General features: G+C 42.4%; 1 protein-coding gene across 1 annotated transcript in view; it reads left to right on the plus strand.

The window, feature by feature from the left end:
• LOC311233490 (A disintegrin and metalloproteinase with thrombospondin motifs 2-like) overlaps nucleotides 1–16,269 on the plus strand; it is a 414,816-nt gene that overhangs the window by 197,516 nt on the left and 201,031 nt on the right. Inside the window, exon 4 of the mRNA XM_084320457.1 lies at nucleotides 13,975–14,132. Within this exon, the coding sequence (XP_084176583.1) occupies nucleotides 13,975–14,132 (158 nt within the window). The remainder of the gene's footprint in view (nucleotides 1–13,974; nucleotides 14,133–16,269) is intronic.

A 16,269-nucleotide genomic window follows, 5' to 3' on the forward strand; every position in this document is an offset into this window, starting at 1 on the left:
TGTGTGCGTGTGTTTGTGTGTGTGTGTGTGTGTGTGTGGGGGGGTGTGTGGCGGTGGGTGGAGACTAGAGCGAGCGCTGACAGTCGAAAGGAAAAAGAAATTGAAATCAAAAAATCAATCAATCAATCCGCGATTTTTCTTTTGTTACAGAATGATTCAAGACCCATCAATTACATCATCCAACATTGTTTAAACGACTAAGACATTCGCTGTGACAGAATCGCTTGATATTTAGTCGTTTAGTCGCTATCAACATATCCATTTGTAAAGATTATTGTCCACCTTCTTGTGATCCGGCGGATTGATGTGATGTGATTCGGTTGTGGGCGGGTCCTGGGCCAGCAAGCGTGGACTGATCGCAATACATACGTGTAAATGGACTGTTTCAGCCAATCAGAATCGAGAAATTTGCATGCCGTTGTATAAGGCTCAATACACACAATTGTTAAGGGGATGCAGACCAGAGAAAGACGTTTGTCTTGTTTACATCAGGGTCCCCCATTTTCAATTCATATTGACATTTATGACATACTCAACATACATGACATTTATGGCATAGGGACATACAGGTATTTAGTACTGATACATCTGTGACATATACGGTATTCAAATATACAGTACTGTTACCCATAGATCCTGACAGAGTATATACATATGATGGGGAGGGGACTGTACATTAGGAGGGGATGGGTGGGTGGGAGAGAAATATACATACGGCGGGGAGAGAATATATACATGCGGTGGGGAGGATACTGTCTATTAGGACGGAGGGGGTGGGGGTGGGGGGTTTGGACATTTACGGTGGCCAGTTTCGAATAGCAGCCTCCCGTAGGTGCTCTTTAAGAGCGGTTTTGAATGTAGGTAGGGATTCACATTCCTTTACAGTTTTGGGTAGGGCGTTCCACATTGATGTGGCATAATTGCGAAACGTGTTTAGTCCCTTGTTTGAGCCGAATCTGTGTTTAACATGATTTGTTGAGCTTCCTCTGGTGTTGTGGTCATGTTATTCACTGACCTTTGGGAAGTATTTTGACATGTACATGGGTACCTTAGTCGTATAGTTTATCTTGTAGACCAGGCCAATTGCAAGTTGCTGTACTCTGTCGTCTACTATAAGCCATCCTAGGTTGTCAAAGTGGGCAGGGGTGAGGTGGGTTCTAGGGGTAAGGTCAAGTAGTAGTCTGACCAGTTTGTTTTGTGATGTTTGTAATCTTGTTTTAGCGCCTTTGAGGTGCTTTGGTACCATGAGGTGCAAGCACCTAGTTCACTCAGATCTCTCACTTCTTACCGGTTATTCAAGATATCTTTGTTCACTCATCTACAGACTACTTGCACCTGTTATTGATTTACTGTGTTAGGGCTTACATGTTGTTTACAGATCAAATTATAATTTTGTATGTGTTTTATAAGGGAACATACTTTTGGATTGGTGATCCTCTTGGGAGGAATCAGTGTGGATTGTGGGGGTGAGCTTGGGAGAGCATCTGTCAATGTATAAGTGTATTTGTTCTGTGTTTTGTTTTGTTATGTATATTGTTATGTATTGTATTGTATGTTTTGTATCCTATGTTAAGGACCCCCTCGAAAACGAGATAGCATATCTCAAGAGGTTTATCCTTCTAATACATTTCTAATTTCAACATACAGTGGCATCAATATAAACATAAAAGTGAAGATACTTTCTGTTACAATTAGTCATGGGTCAGACCTTACTCTGCATGGATTCATGTACATACCACATATTCTCGCACAAGGCTTTCTGGATCTTCACCCATGTAGATACACATTTATAAATCAATCTAACTTTAACTGATGAGTTAATTTATTATGTGCGACCACCGCAGATACCGCACGTTAGCTTAAAGACGTGTTTTCACCATGTTAAGGCTAGACAGCTGGCTAGGCAGCTGTATGCTAACATTAGCCATTGTGAGATTGTCGACTGACAAAACCTACCGTGCTGTTTTTAGTGGGAACAAAGTCCTTTCGGTTGGTATTCTTAATCCACTTCTGGCGAATATCTTGGTTGTCTGCACGGCCAGGGAATCGATGCAAACGGTATGGTCTCAGACACGGGCAGTGGTCGGTCAAGTTGAACACTTGAACAAGTCAAGCACAGAGGCGGATGTGGCCACGAATTTCATAATAAAAGTGTCAGCTTAAAAAATAAATAAATGAGAGCTTGTGCCGTTTCAACGTTGACAGTTATCAATCGCTTGCGCCCAGGGCCGGACTGGGGAAATAATTCATACCGGGAGATATAGCGCGAAATATAGCCCCAGTCAGGCCACTTTTTAAGCGGGGGTCTGGGGTCCCCCACCAGGAAATATTTTGTTACAAAGACTTAATTTTCTGCATTCTGGTGAATTTTTGTGCATGTGAATCACAAACTAATGAGCCAACAATTGCTTAGTACAATGTACTGTTATGAAACTCAAATAAAACTGTTGTGGGAACTTGTGGCACTAGCAATGCTACTCTCTCCACCTTCAAAAAGAAAAAAGCAAGAGCACAACATATTTTTCTATTTACTATTATAATACAGTTAACCACTCTCTCCACCTATTCAAACAGAGCAAGAACACAATACCATATTCACTTTACTGATGCACTACCCATCAACAGTTAAAATAGCCCTTTACACAAACATTAAATAACAGACCTTTCATTACAATACTATAATAACAGTAGCCACTGCCAGAATAGTGACACATGTATTGCGTGTGGTGAGCACATGCACAACGAAGACAGAAGATTGCGTATTTTCTTTGATAACTTTGCAATGATTATGTTTGTAGCCAATATATGTGGCAAGGGTGTGTAATCTTTGAATTGGCTTGGATTTTTTTTGACTTTCTCTTTCATAAATTGTTTATTAAACTTCAGCCCGATCATAACCACCACATATTGTTTTTTGTAATGTCAGATTTAACAACTCCTTTCAGAAAAGTGGGAGTATTTCATTTTTAATCTGAAGTTGAATAAAATATTTATGGAAAAGAAAGTGGGAAATTATTTCAACATATAATCTTTTTATGGCGTTTTTCAATTTAGTCCCCTAATATGGTAAGAGTATAACACTTTAGTTTTCAGACACAAGGGTTAAATTATTTATTTGATTCTTGGCAGATTTAACATTGGGCTTTTGTTTTGACAGGGGAGATGATGCATTGCATGGTAACGTTAGCTAGCTAACATCCACATGTTTATTTTTATCACTGACTAACCTGCTGGTTCCTTGACCTTGGTGCAAGAAAACATTTGATAAATGTTGCCGGATTTAGCAGCATCTGCTGTAAGGGCCTTTCTTTTTCTTTGTTTTATCCCTCTCTCCTCCACCCTTTCTCTTTCTTCCACTGTCCATCTTGACATCAACGTTAATTGACTTTCGCTCTATCTCTCGAGTCACTCACTACCTGGCTCACTGCCTGGCTGTTATTCTGCAGAAAGCCATCTGCCATTCCATTCGCCGCCTCCGCTGTCAATCAGTTGTATCGCCTGGTCCCGCCTCCACCAATCACAAGCGGCAGCACGGCTCCATTTGTGTGTGTGTGAGCCGCGAGAGGGAGAGAGTCAAGAGAGATAGTTCTCCAACTCTGTCGCAGACAGTGAAATCCTGGTTGTTCCCCACCCACCTAGGTTATCTAACTATCGCGCCGCCACAACTGGAAACAATGGCCTGGCAAAATATAATAATAATAATAATTAAAAAAAGATTATATATATTTTTTTTATATAATTTTTTTTTTTATATTATCTGTGCAGGCCAGGCCGCCGGGAAAACTCCCGGTGCTCCCGATGTCCAGTCCGGGCCTGCTTGCGCCCAAAGGACATTTTATAAAATGAGGCATACAATACAATACTATGTATTTTCGCCAAAACATGTGGTCAGAACACAACATTGCAGTGCATTTTGTCCATTCTCTCTCATTCTCTCTCTGCCTCTCTCTCCCTTTCTCGAGCGCGGAGCTCTTCCTGAATGAACAGAGAGCAGGCACATCGGGCACGTTGTCACCAGCTGTATTCGAGCGCCCCTGCTGGTCATTGTTACCGTTAATACGGTGCCCAAACGGTGCCCAAACTGTGCCCAATCGGTGGTCCAATGACAATTCATGGCTTCATCTGTATTTGCATTCCTTATTAAATTCAGTAACGTTATGTTTTCAAAGAAGAGGAAATGCACATTCAACGCACAGAACAAAATGTGATGCCATTAACAAACGTGTTGGCACCCTGGGTTAACGATGAGGTGAACAGATACAGTATCATGTTGAACTTGTTGTTGTAAGTTAGAACTGTCCTAATGTAGTTGTCTCTCGCTATTACAGAGAGAGAGAGGCTTGTCTATTCAAGTTAGATATAATACAGTATATATTATTATAGCCACCACTGTAGCTGTTCATGTCTGTGGGACCTGTTTATTAAAAGAGAAATTATGCAATAAAAATGTATTCCAACCAGACACTCATTGGCATTGGCTAATTTTATGTGAAGCACATATAAAAGAACACATTCCCCCCCATGTCTTGATTATAACGGATTCTTTTTTTTGTGGCATATTTTATAAAAAAAATATTTGTATCACCTTTGAAAAATGTGATCTAGCAGGGGTAAATGGCTAATATTATACACGTACAGTATGCTGTATAGATTGCTTGTAATTGAGATAAAGTTCACATCTGTTGAGTATTTTTACATGAACTTTTATGGCTTTATTGTTTTAAAATCCCAATATTGTTGTGGGTCTACCAGACTCGTGAACACTGTTACAACACAAGGTTAACCTTTCACTACCACACGACAAATGGTTAACCCTTTCACAACCACACTACAGAAGGTTAACCCTTTCAGACAGTTAACCGTCTGTAGTGGTGTGGTAGTGAAAGGTTAACCTTCTGTAGTGTGGTAGTGAAAAGTTAACCTTCTGTAGTGTGGTAGTGAAAGGCTATCCTAGTGTGGTAGTGAAAGGTTAACCTTCTGTAGTGTGGTAGTGAAAGGTTAACGTAAGGTTATGTATATAACCAAGTTCTATGAATTCTGGTGACGTTCAGCGTCAGTCTGCACTCAACTCGCTCCAGTGACGTGCACTGAATAAAAACTTCACAATGTACCTTTACATACCGACATCCGTCTGACCACACCCCCATCCGCTACCTACATAAGCAGGGGTGGGGCCACACACTCATCTCCTTCCCCAAAATTTCACCACAAGGAAAAATCAAGGGCCGCAGCGGCGTCCTGACGCTGAGCGTCACCAGAATTCATAGAACTTGGTTATATACATAACCTTACGTTCTATTTCATTCTGGCCTCCGCTCAGCGTCAGTCTGCACAAGAGGAGCTGAGTGGAAGCCAGAAGATCGACAAATGTACCCCGCTGAGCCCCCCCACAACCATCAGACCGGGGAGGACCGAGCCCCCCGACCCTCCCTAATGGAGGGATACCCTCCCTATTGGAGGACGGGAGGGAGACGGATCCGACCGTGCGAAGAGGAACTCAAGCAACTCAACGCACAGGGTGAGCAGACCGTGGCTTGACCCCACGACTACGCACACGCACAACCCGCATGCCACCAGGGAACGAACGGAAGGAACAACCCTCGTTACTGCCCCCAAAATCACGGGGTCAAGAGCAAACTCAACCCCGTGGCAAGGCCGTAGCAGTGGAGCGCGAAGGAAGACCCAGACCCACTGAAGGGACTGGATCCCCTGGAAAAAAGGCGGCCCGGAGAGGTCAATGACGCCAGGCATCAAGACCCTGCCAGGCGGTCACTCAGTGACACCGCCCCCCACATCGCCAGCGTATTCGGACAGGGCCCCTCCAAGAGCAGGCCCTTTCCCCCCATTAGTACACCGCCTGGCACACTGACCCTGCAACACAGGCAGTCAGCATGGCTGTAAAGCATTCAAAAGGTTAACCAACGGAAGCAGGCAGCGCACCGGGGAAACCAGGCAGCAGGCTGTAGACCCGAGCCTGGAGCACTGCGGACGAGACAGGCGCCAAAGGGGTCAACTGAAAACAGCCCCCCGGCGGAAGGGGCGTATGCTGGCATTGTTGCGCACCATGATAAAGCCTCCATCAAAAAAAAACCACCCAGAGGGGTCGAGGCAGAGACGGCTGACACGATTGGCAGACGTCATGAACGTGCAGGGGCACACTCAACCGGGTAACCCGGGAGTTGACTCTGCTCCAACACACCAGGGAATCAACCACCCTCTCGGTACACAGACGGTGGTTGTTCCTATAACCCCTCAAGAAAAAACTCCAAAACACACCTGCGGGTATACACCAGCTATACCGCAGTACAAGTGTTTCAGTTTCCAAAAAGGGTTATCCCAGGCCTACGGTTTCAACGAAACATTACTTCGGACCGTGCCCGGCGGCTCTGGAAGCACACAGGGTTACCAGAGGAGGTCCAGAAGACCACCCCAACAGCCCCCTCTTCGCCATGTGTGAGAGAGGAGCGAAAGAAAAGAGAACCAGCCCCTTATGATAGTGTTAGGTACAACGTGTACCCAACAAAGGGTCTCCATAACGCCTAACCCTGTGACACCCGGGCCGACCCGGCATTTTTCCCCCCGAAAAAAGCACAAGTCCCTCAGGGTACCAGAACAACAGATCTGCGTCCCCGGCGGACAACGGGTTAACTGACCTGGACCAGCGCGACCAGAACCAGTCCCGTGCCCTAACCACGCCGACATGCCCACTCCAGAAGAGGGGGTAGGTATGCGTGTCGATCTAAAACATGAAAAGAGGGCGCCACCCAGACGGTCCCATTTGTACCGCTCAGTGGCCCACCCCAAGGGCGTGAGACCCTCTACCTATGTTCTGATCTATTCCGTTAACATCCCCCAGACATGAACGAGAATTCATCGAGACAACCTAGTAAACTGGCGCTCGGAAGAGACAAAACTCCATCCCAGTTGCCCTATAAAAACTCTGTTTTAATAACGAGCAACCAAGGCGTACTTAGCCCCCTGCGTGATTCTTAACAGAAACACCCCGAGCCAGCACTATGTACGCATCGAGACCCAAACACATCAATGGATAGTCTAGCAAGACACCAGACATTGTTCCTCCAAGTCGCCTGGGAGAACGACACGGAGCCGTCGTGCTTAATGTTCTTTCCTCTTTTTATTTAAAAAAGAAAGAAACACAGACTGACATGAATCCCACGTGACGCAGCTGAGGGTAAAAATTGTTTACATTTTTACATCCCGCCACCCTCGCCACAGGGAGGAGACGGAAATCCCCAGAGAGACTTCCCACGCGAGCTGTATAGATTGAAAAGAATATATTGCAACATTGAGCTATGTAACACTTGGGTTAGAGCTCTCCGAGGAGGAGGCACTGAACCAATACACACTCAATAATCGAATTGAATCGAATACACACCCAATAGAGCAGAACTCCTTTTTTGAAGTTCTACTCACCTTGACAATCTGAGGAGGAGGCTCTGAACTCTGAGGAGGCTCCCTCACTGGGAAGGAGAGTCCGAACTCACAGAAGGCACTTCTCCCTGAGGAGGAGCTTCGTGAGGAGGAGCTCTGACAACTCCCTGAAACAGATCCATAACATGGACCTGAACAACCCACGGAAGTCTTACCAATAGAGACGCGCTCAGTGACGTACTCTATGGCGGGGGAATTTTCGCGGTGCACACGCCCAATCTTCCAGGGCGTGGGACCAGGAAAGATGGGGCCTGCATGGGACAGAGAAGCATCCGCTCGTCCAGAGAAACCCTGGTTTTAACCAGGACTCGGTCACGGCCCACTAGGTTGACCATCATGGGCGTCAGACCAAGATCCTCCGTCCGCCGCTTAAGAAGCCGAGCAGAGGACCCCAGTTCGGAGTCGGCGTTCGTAAAATTGTCAGCTAACCCCCATAGCATAAACAGACAACCAGTGCTCGCAAGCAAAACAGTACTTACCCCACCCGGAAGCAACCGATTTCTCACAACAGCCGGTGCTTCCCACAGTCCAGCTGTATGACCGGAGGGCCAATACCCATCCAGCCGCAGCAAGGAGGACTGCAGTTGGGGAGTATGTCAGCGGCGCGAGCCCCTAATACGAAAAAGCCGGTGGAGGTCAGAATGATCATCATCCTCCAGACACTCCAGTGATGAAGACAATATCGCCGTATTTTCTCGAAAATAGTGAGAGAGAAAATAAAGATATAATGTCAACGTATCTCCTTGTTCTTCTGTTTTCCTAAATATTTTCTCCACGTCAAGTGGGGTATATAACAGGCACTATCTTTGTGGATGAAATTTGAGAAGGAGATGAGTGTATGGCCCCACCCCTGCTTATGTAGGTAGCGGATGGGGGTGTGGTCAGACGGATGTCGGTATGTAAAGGTACATTGTGAAGTTTTGATTCAGTGCACGTCACTGGAGCGAGTTGAGTGCAGACTGATGCTGAGCGGAGGCCAGAATGAAATAGAACCTTCTGTAGTGTGGTAGTGAAAGGTTAACCTTCTGTAGTGTGGTAGTGAAAGGTTAACCTTCTGTAGTATGGTAGTGAAAGGTTAACCTTCTGTAGTGTGGTAGTGAAAGGTTAACCTTCTGTAGTGTGGTAGTGAAAGGGTTACTGTGACGGGTTGTATGACAGGCTCTCCTGCAGTGTTCTATTGTCTTTCTGTCCCTGCTGCTTGAGTGAGTGGGGTCTGACGTAGTGTTGGCCTAATGAGTCCGTGGTCCGTGGTTTATAAACAACCATTTATAAATAAAATAAAAGGACATGCAAGATACAGTAGATGAAGTAAATTTTACAGAAGAATTTGCAATGCAATATAGCATGCACAATTTAAATACCAGTGTCAAATCAGAGAATAGTATATGCAAAAGCTTATAACAGCACCAAAACATTAGATATTTGAATTAATGAAAACGTTTATTTTTGAACATGTATTCTCCATATTCCTCCAAACAAATCACAGTATCTAGCTCCGTCAAACAGAACAATCATAATACAAAAAAAATAAATGTCAAGAGCAATGTATTTAGTTAGTTGACATGTTCAAAAAAGGAGTAGAGGGAAGCTAAGCTTATTGATCCCTACCCCCTTACATTTACATTTGTTCTTCCATTAATTTGACTAGATATAACATAATTTAGTATAATACATTATAGAATATACTTTTACTTATAATACAAAAAGAAAAAACGTGATTCGCTTGACAGCAGTAAATACAATACAACACTACATAACACAATGCGGTGTAAGATTCTGAATTGAATAGATTTGGTGCGGTTGCAAACTGAGATTTTTTTTGCATAGGTCCACATATCCTGCCAGTCCGCTGTCCGTAATCTCTGTCTAAATCTTTTTCCCAATACTGTTTGGTGACAAGGGAGGATAAGGATGAATTGAGATTTAGCGTACTATAGAAAATAGTAGTGCTGTCAGGCGAAAAATGTATCTAATTAATTACAGGATTTGTAATTAATTAATCTAATTAATCGTATTTTAATCGCATAACCATTTTAGGCCTGATATTCTATATTCTATAATCATATTTCAAATTCCATGTGTCCGGATGGCAGAATTCAGTACTTAAACCTTCTGTTTAATCATCTTCCATTTATTAATTTGCTTAGATTTTTCAGGTCTGGTCAATTTTAGGTGTTATTCACAGTCAAAGATAAAAAAAAATGTAATAGATATTCTCATTTGGTTCATTACAATTTACTCATTTCATTTGGGCTGTGGGGGGTGCTTAATGTCTGAAGGAGTCGACTGAAGGCTTATTGTCGTCTGCAAAAGCATGCAATTGGTCCACTGATGGATACATCTTGATATTTGTCTAGTCTAGTGTGTTCATTAGATGGGTGAAATCCTCTTTCAGTGCCTCTGTGCCTGTTTTCATAGGCAGTTAACCTCTGGTATGCGTGCCATTAGCGTTAGCCACGCTTCTAGGCCTCTTCTCTTTTGGAAAGAATGATACAAAAAAATTAAAAATTAAAAATTATTATATTCGACTAAGAGGTTGGCCAGTCGACTACGGCTCCTTTCGACCGATTAGTCGACTAATCGATTAATAGGGGTCAGCCCTAAAGCCTAGTAACAGACACAGTATTTCTGACACTGGGAATCCATAGATGTCCCTAGAATCAGATACCAAGAACATGCAAATGGACCATATTAAAAAAAAGTCTGTAAATGTGTATTCTACGTTCTTACGGAATGAGTGAGGAACATTCACACAGGAAATTTTTTTTAATGAATTTTGAGTTAATTTTCAAAACGCGATAATTTGCTGTGTAATTAATTAATCTAATTAACGCGATAAACTGACAGCCCTAATATATATATATATATATATATATATATATATATATATATATATATATATATATATATATATATATATATTTTTTTTTTTTACTACATTTATCATTCTATTATTGTCATTACTTTACTGTTATTGTTGTTATTTGATATTGTTAAGTTTATTATTGTTAATATTATTATTATTATTATTATTATTGTTGTTATTATGGTTTGTTTATTAAAAAAAAAAGAGAAAAAAGAAATTTGATAAAAAAAATAAGCCATAGAATATTAGGGAATGTGTAGACAGGGCAGACCTAGAAAGGCCTATGGGCAGTGGGCACGCCAAATTCACTTATTTTAAACATTAAGCACATGTGTCTTGAGCTATACATAAAACAAACATTAATAACATTAAAACATATAGAAATGCGGAACCAGTGGGCCTTTCCCCAGCATCACAGGGACTTACCAACAATTCCACAACCTTCAAACGTACCATAAGTAGAACACTCTCTCAGTAGCTGTCTGTCACACTCCCAAATATACAAAAAAGTGCCTCAAAATGTAGAGTAAACGAGAAGATTCAAATTAAACCATATAAGAGATTGGCAAGGTTAACAAAAGAAGCCCAGAACAGGAACAATAGTAAAAGTGGGGGGAGTTAAGTATCTTTCATGTATGTTGCATCAGAACAGGTGTGTAGTACATCAACCAGGCCGGGGGGGGGGGGGGATACCTCCCATGGTTCGTTCAGAGTAGAGGTAATGTAGTGATTTGCTGGTTTGACCTAGTGCAATTAGACCTCCACGTCAGAGGAGGGCACTGTGCAGGGGGCCGTCTGCCATCCCAGCGAGCCTGTTGGTCAACGGGAGGTAGTGACGCACCTGGCCGCGGTTGCAGTCATGTGCTATGCAGGTGGCTAGCAGTATGTAGCTGACAGGGCTTGGCTGACGCAGTCACGATACCCCAGTTCATTAAATGTGTAAGCAAACAATAAACACATCCCGGTGGCAATGATACGTAAATGTTATAGGCGTGGTAGAAACATCCGAAACACAAACCCGGGAAAAAATAAAAATGAAAATACATTGCGTTTCTTTCTAAACGGAAAGCTAGCGCTTAGCACCCCAGCCTGTGGCAGGTGTTATAAACATGCAACAATACAATAGTCATATAGAGCAGAACTGCCCCCCCACCCCTTATGTCAAATATCAAAAAAAATATAGACTTCCAGGCGACACCTAACATCACGTAGTCATCCATATTTACATGTGCGAGGAAATATTAGGTGCTACACCGCTCTGTGTGTTAGCCATAGTGGCATGCTAATGGCCCAAAATCAAGCTACTACCGCGTCTCTATCTGGTGAAGCCGGTGTCGGAGCCTCTTTGAGCCGGGTCCTCAGGAAGTCCACGGCGTCCTTGGGTGATGGTAGATGTTTCCTCATGCCGTCCTTGGTTCTGATGACGAGTCTCGCAGGGAACTGGAGCGATGGTTTGAATCCTTGCTGATACAGGGGCCCCATGACATCTCGGTAGCACGAACGCTGTTCTACTACGGGGCAGTAGTCTTCGAAGATTAGAATTGGCTTCCCTTTATATGTCAGCTTCCCTCTCCAGGGCTTGACATTAACTTTTTGAGCCACTTCGGACAAGTGGCTCAGATATTTTACTTGTCCGAAAGCTAAACTTATTTGTCCGAAATGTACTTGTGAAAATAAAGGCCTATTAAAAAATCTATAAAACCGACAAGAGATTTGGACAATTATTATGATTTAATAACTTAAACACAGTGTGTGTACATTTGTGTGTGTGGGGTATATACTTTATGATCAGTCCTCCAGCTCATCTTCACTCCCCATCAGCACCAGCTCATCTTTCTCATCTCCCCTCTCTCTTGACGACCAGGGGTTAAACCCTGGTCTACGCCTATAGTTGTATAGTTGTTATTACGGTATAGTTGTTATTACGGTATAGTTGTTATTGCCATAAATAACACCATTCAAATAAATAATTGTATTTTTATTTGAAATAATTTCTTTTAACAATAGGCACATTAGATCAACAGGTAACAACAAAACAACCAACTTTTATTAAACATTCTATTAAACATTCTGATATTTTCGCGGGTCTCGTGCCACTGTCAGTGTCAACTAAGCGAGCACTCAGAAGACGCTCGCCATTTGTCCGGGACAAGTAATATTGACGTACAGAGATTGAGAGTTTCCAGTGTGACACTGTGAGACAGGCACTTTCTGATCAGATGGAATAACGTTACTATTCGTTTGGGGAATATATATATATATATATATTTTTGTACTTGTAAATTGTATTATGCTTGTCCGACCATTTCTTTTACTTGTCCCGGACAATAGGACAAGCCTTAATGTCAAGCCCTGCTCTCTTACGAGCCTCCAGGATGATCGTCTCCTTTACCTTATAGCGGTGTAAACAGGCGATCACTGCTCTAGGCCTGGAGCTGGGTGCTGTTTTGGAAGTCAGCGCCCTATGGCATCGGTCGAGCTCAGGCGGCGTAGCGAGGACATCTTTCCCCAGGATTTCCACCAGGATTTCTGCGAAAAAGACACTGGGCCGGTCGCTATGTAAGGATTCATCTAGGCCCAGTATGCGTATGTTGGACCGACGGCTACGCGACTCGACGATGGTTAGTTTGGACTTTAGCTTGCCGATGATTTCATCTTGGGCCGTGCACCTGACCTCCAGCTCCTCCGTCCTACCAGACCATGTATTTAGGCCGTCTTCCACGGAGGCCAGACGTTGAGTATGGTCAGCAACCGCCGATTGGATGTCTTCGAGTCTGGATTCGAGCGAGGCGGTGAACGTTCTGAACTCGACGGTGAAGGCTAGCTTGAGCTCCTCAAATAGCCTAGCCATGGTAGCCCCGTCCATGGGGCCGTCATCTTTTTTGGTCTCGTTCCTTAGAATTCGCATAGCCATCATGCTTTTTATAGCCAAATAAGATAGGTAGAAATAAGGGTAAAGTATGGAAATGGTTTAATTAACTTGAAATTATAAAAAGAGGCTTTTTGGCGTAAAAATTATAGTTCGGGAGTCACATCATGGCACAGAGATGTCTACCCCATCCTCGACCCGGAACCGGAACCCCCTAGCTCGCTTTTTGGGTTATCTCACGTTCGCTAATAAGTAAAAACAAGTTAACCTGGAAGCTCAGACATTTCAAGCATCAACGATGTAACTTTTGGAATGAATGCTTTTGTTCCTGGAAATAACATTAGCCTGCTGCTGCGACATCGCTCATATATATAGCTGTTATCAATGACAGAAGCCAGCTACTGTAGCTTGCTTGTTTGATTATCTCACGTTCGCTATTAAGAAAAAACTAAATCATGTTGATTAGTATTTGAACAGTTCCCAGTGACTATTGAATAGCAATTTTGTGAGTTTTGCCCATCCATACCAGGTATATATATATTCCTACCATTGTTTAGAGGGCACAGGTACATATACTGTATGCCTACCATTGTTTAGATGGCATAGGTAGAGATATACCTACCATTGTTTAGATGGCATAGGTGATATATGCCCACCATTGTTGAGATGGCACAGGTATTGCACCTGAGAATTCTGTTAATGTTATGACATGTTGTTGATAGTAGTGATTATGATGGGGATCACGAATACCAGGAAATAAACATGTCTAAATCTGTTTGTCTTCTAGGCTCTCTCCTTGGTGGTCTGGTGGAGCTGGAGACTCTGTCCAGAATACTGAACCAGACCAGTACAGCTAACTCCCTGTCCAGAGGACTGAACCAGAGCAGAACAGCTAACTCCCGGTCCCGCCGCTCTGCAGAGGAAGTTGAACTGTTTAACATTGAGGTTGTTGAACTGTTTAGCATTACTTCTGAACTGTATCTTACAGACTAGAACTGATGTAATTAACTTTTCTATCTACTGTATCTTCAGTACACAATGGAAGTGCATAGTATGTCATTTAGTCATATATAGTCATAGTATAGTATTATATCCATCATATTTGATGGAATAATAACCAACTGTCTTAGCTGGAGACTCCCATCGTTGATGATTACTTAGCTGTTGCAGTTTTGATGCATTGATAAGTAACATTGTAACTGGCTGGCTAGCTAACATTGTTTAGATGCTATAATACATTGTAACATTCCAACTGGCTGGGTAGCTAACATTGTTAACCTCTTAAACCTGATGGGTCCGGTACCGGACCCAAAATGACATCACATCATAAATCCATGTCTACAGACTGTATGGATTAATGTTGCATTTTGTTTTCAAATGTTTGTTTTAATTTACAGTAGATTAATTCACGTTCTTCCTGCACGCCTGGTGATACTAAATCCAAATTGAACTCTGCCATTGGAAAGAGTAGATTTGGCAGATCCATAGATGTGCAACTTGGCTATAATAATGTAATTTATAGGCCTGATATTCTATATTCTATAATAATATTTCAAATTGCATGTGTCCGGATGGCAGAATTCAGTACTCTACAGTAATCTACAAAACCTTCTATTTAATCATCTTCCCTTTATTCATTTGCTTAGATCTTTTGTACATGTGATCTCAAGAAGGTGCTGAACGAGCTCAGTTACAGTTTTGTCTGGTCATGTCTGGTCATTAGCATGGTGTTATTCACTGTCAAAGATGCAAAGAAAAACCATAATTTATATTCTCCTTTGTTTCATCGCAATTTACTAAAGCCTAGTAACAGACACAATATTTATGATACTGGGAATACATTCCCTGAGATCGATAGATGTCCCTAGATACCAAGAACATGGGCCTTGTAGAAGTTGAGCAATCTTCCACTTACTTAGGTATGTATTTTTGGCGGATTTTCAGGAAATAGGGTTTAACAGGTTAAGATGCTATAATACTAGGGCTGACCTTCGATACATTTTTTGGAATTCGAAGCTTCGGGGCCGAGATTCTATTTTAATTCGAAGCTTCGAAATCAAATAAAATATATTTTTTTATTTATTATTATTTTTTTATTTGTATTTATGTTGTGGGACTTGTACAGCACTTTGTTCAACTTTGTCAGTGCTGTAAAGTTTAAACCTTTTTAAAACTTAGACAAACAAAACACTTTGCTTTCATGAAATATTGTAAGCCGTCATTTGAGGCTTTATAAAAGCAGCACAATGAACACAAATCTGTCAGTGCAGAGTCCGACCTCATCTTAAATAACAAACAGCATTGCTTGTTGTAATTAACAAAGAGAGGCAGAGTTGATTTTGCAAAAAAAATATAATATATATATTTTTTTTTTAATAATCAAATTTTATTTTCATATTCGAATCCCATGCCCATCGAACAAAGCTTCGAAGTATTTAAGACAGCCCTATATAATACATTGTAACATTCCAACTGGCTGTCTAGCTAACATTGTTTAGATGCTATAATACATTGTAACATTCCAACTGGCTGGCTAGCTAATGTTATTTAGATGCTATAATAAATTGTAGCATTCAAACTGGCTAGCTAGCTAACATTGTTTAGATGCTATAATACATTGTAACATTCAAACTGGCTGGCTAGTGTAGTTGAATCATCGATTATTGTAATGGTTTGTACTATAGCCAGAACCCAGATGTAGACACAAACAGGCAGAGATGATGGTGAATCAGAAAACCCAAACAGCGGGTATATTTATTATATAAAGGGTAAAAACGGTAACCAGGTTCTCAGAGAGTCCAGGGAGTAGGCGAGTAGCAGGGTAGTCAGACAAGTGGGTGGGCATAGCCGGGGTCGGGTCCTCAGACAGTCCAGGGCGGTCCACAAGGAGAACAGTAGTCAGGCACATGAAGGTCATACATGAAATCCAGAACATGGAGGCAGGGTGGGGAGCCATGTAGAGGTATGTGAGCAAGGAGGACAAGAAAGGGTTAGACAAGGCAAACGAATAAAGGACTGACTCAAGAACGAGCGCTCACAGGAAATTCCTTCGCTTCCTCTTTCAGGGTGTAGCGTACGAATA

This window comes from Notolepis coatsorum (genome assembly GCF_963971535.1).
Source record: "Notolepis coatsorum genome assembly, chromosome: 8".
Classification (NCBI taxonomy): domain Eukaryota; kingdom Metazoa; phylum Chordata; class Actinopteri; order Aulopiformes; family Paralepididae; genus Notolepis; species Notolepis coatsorum.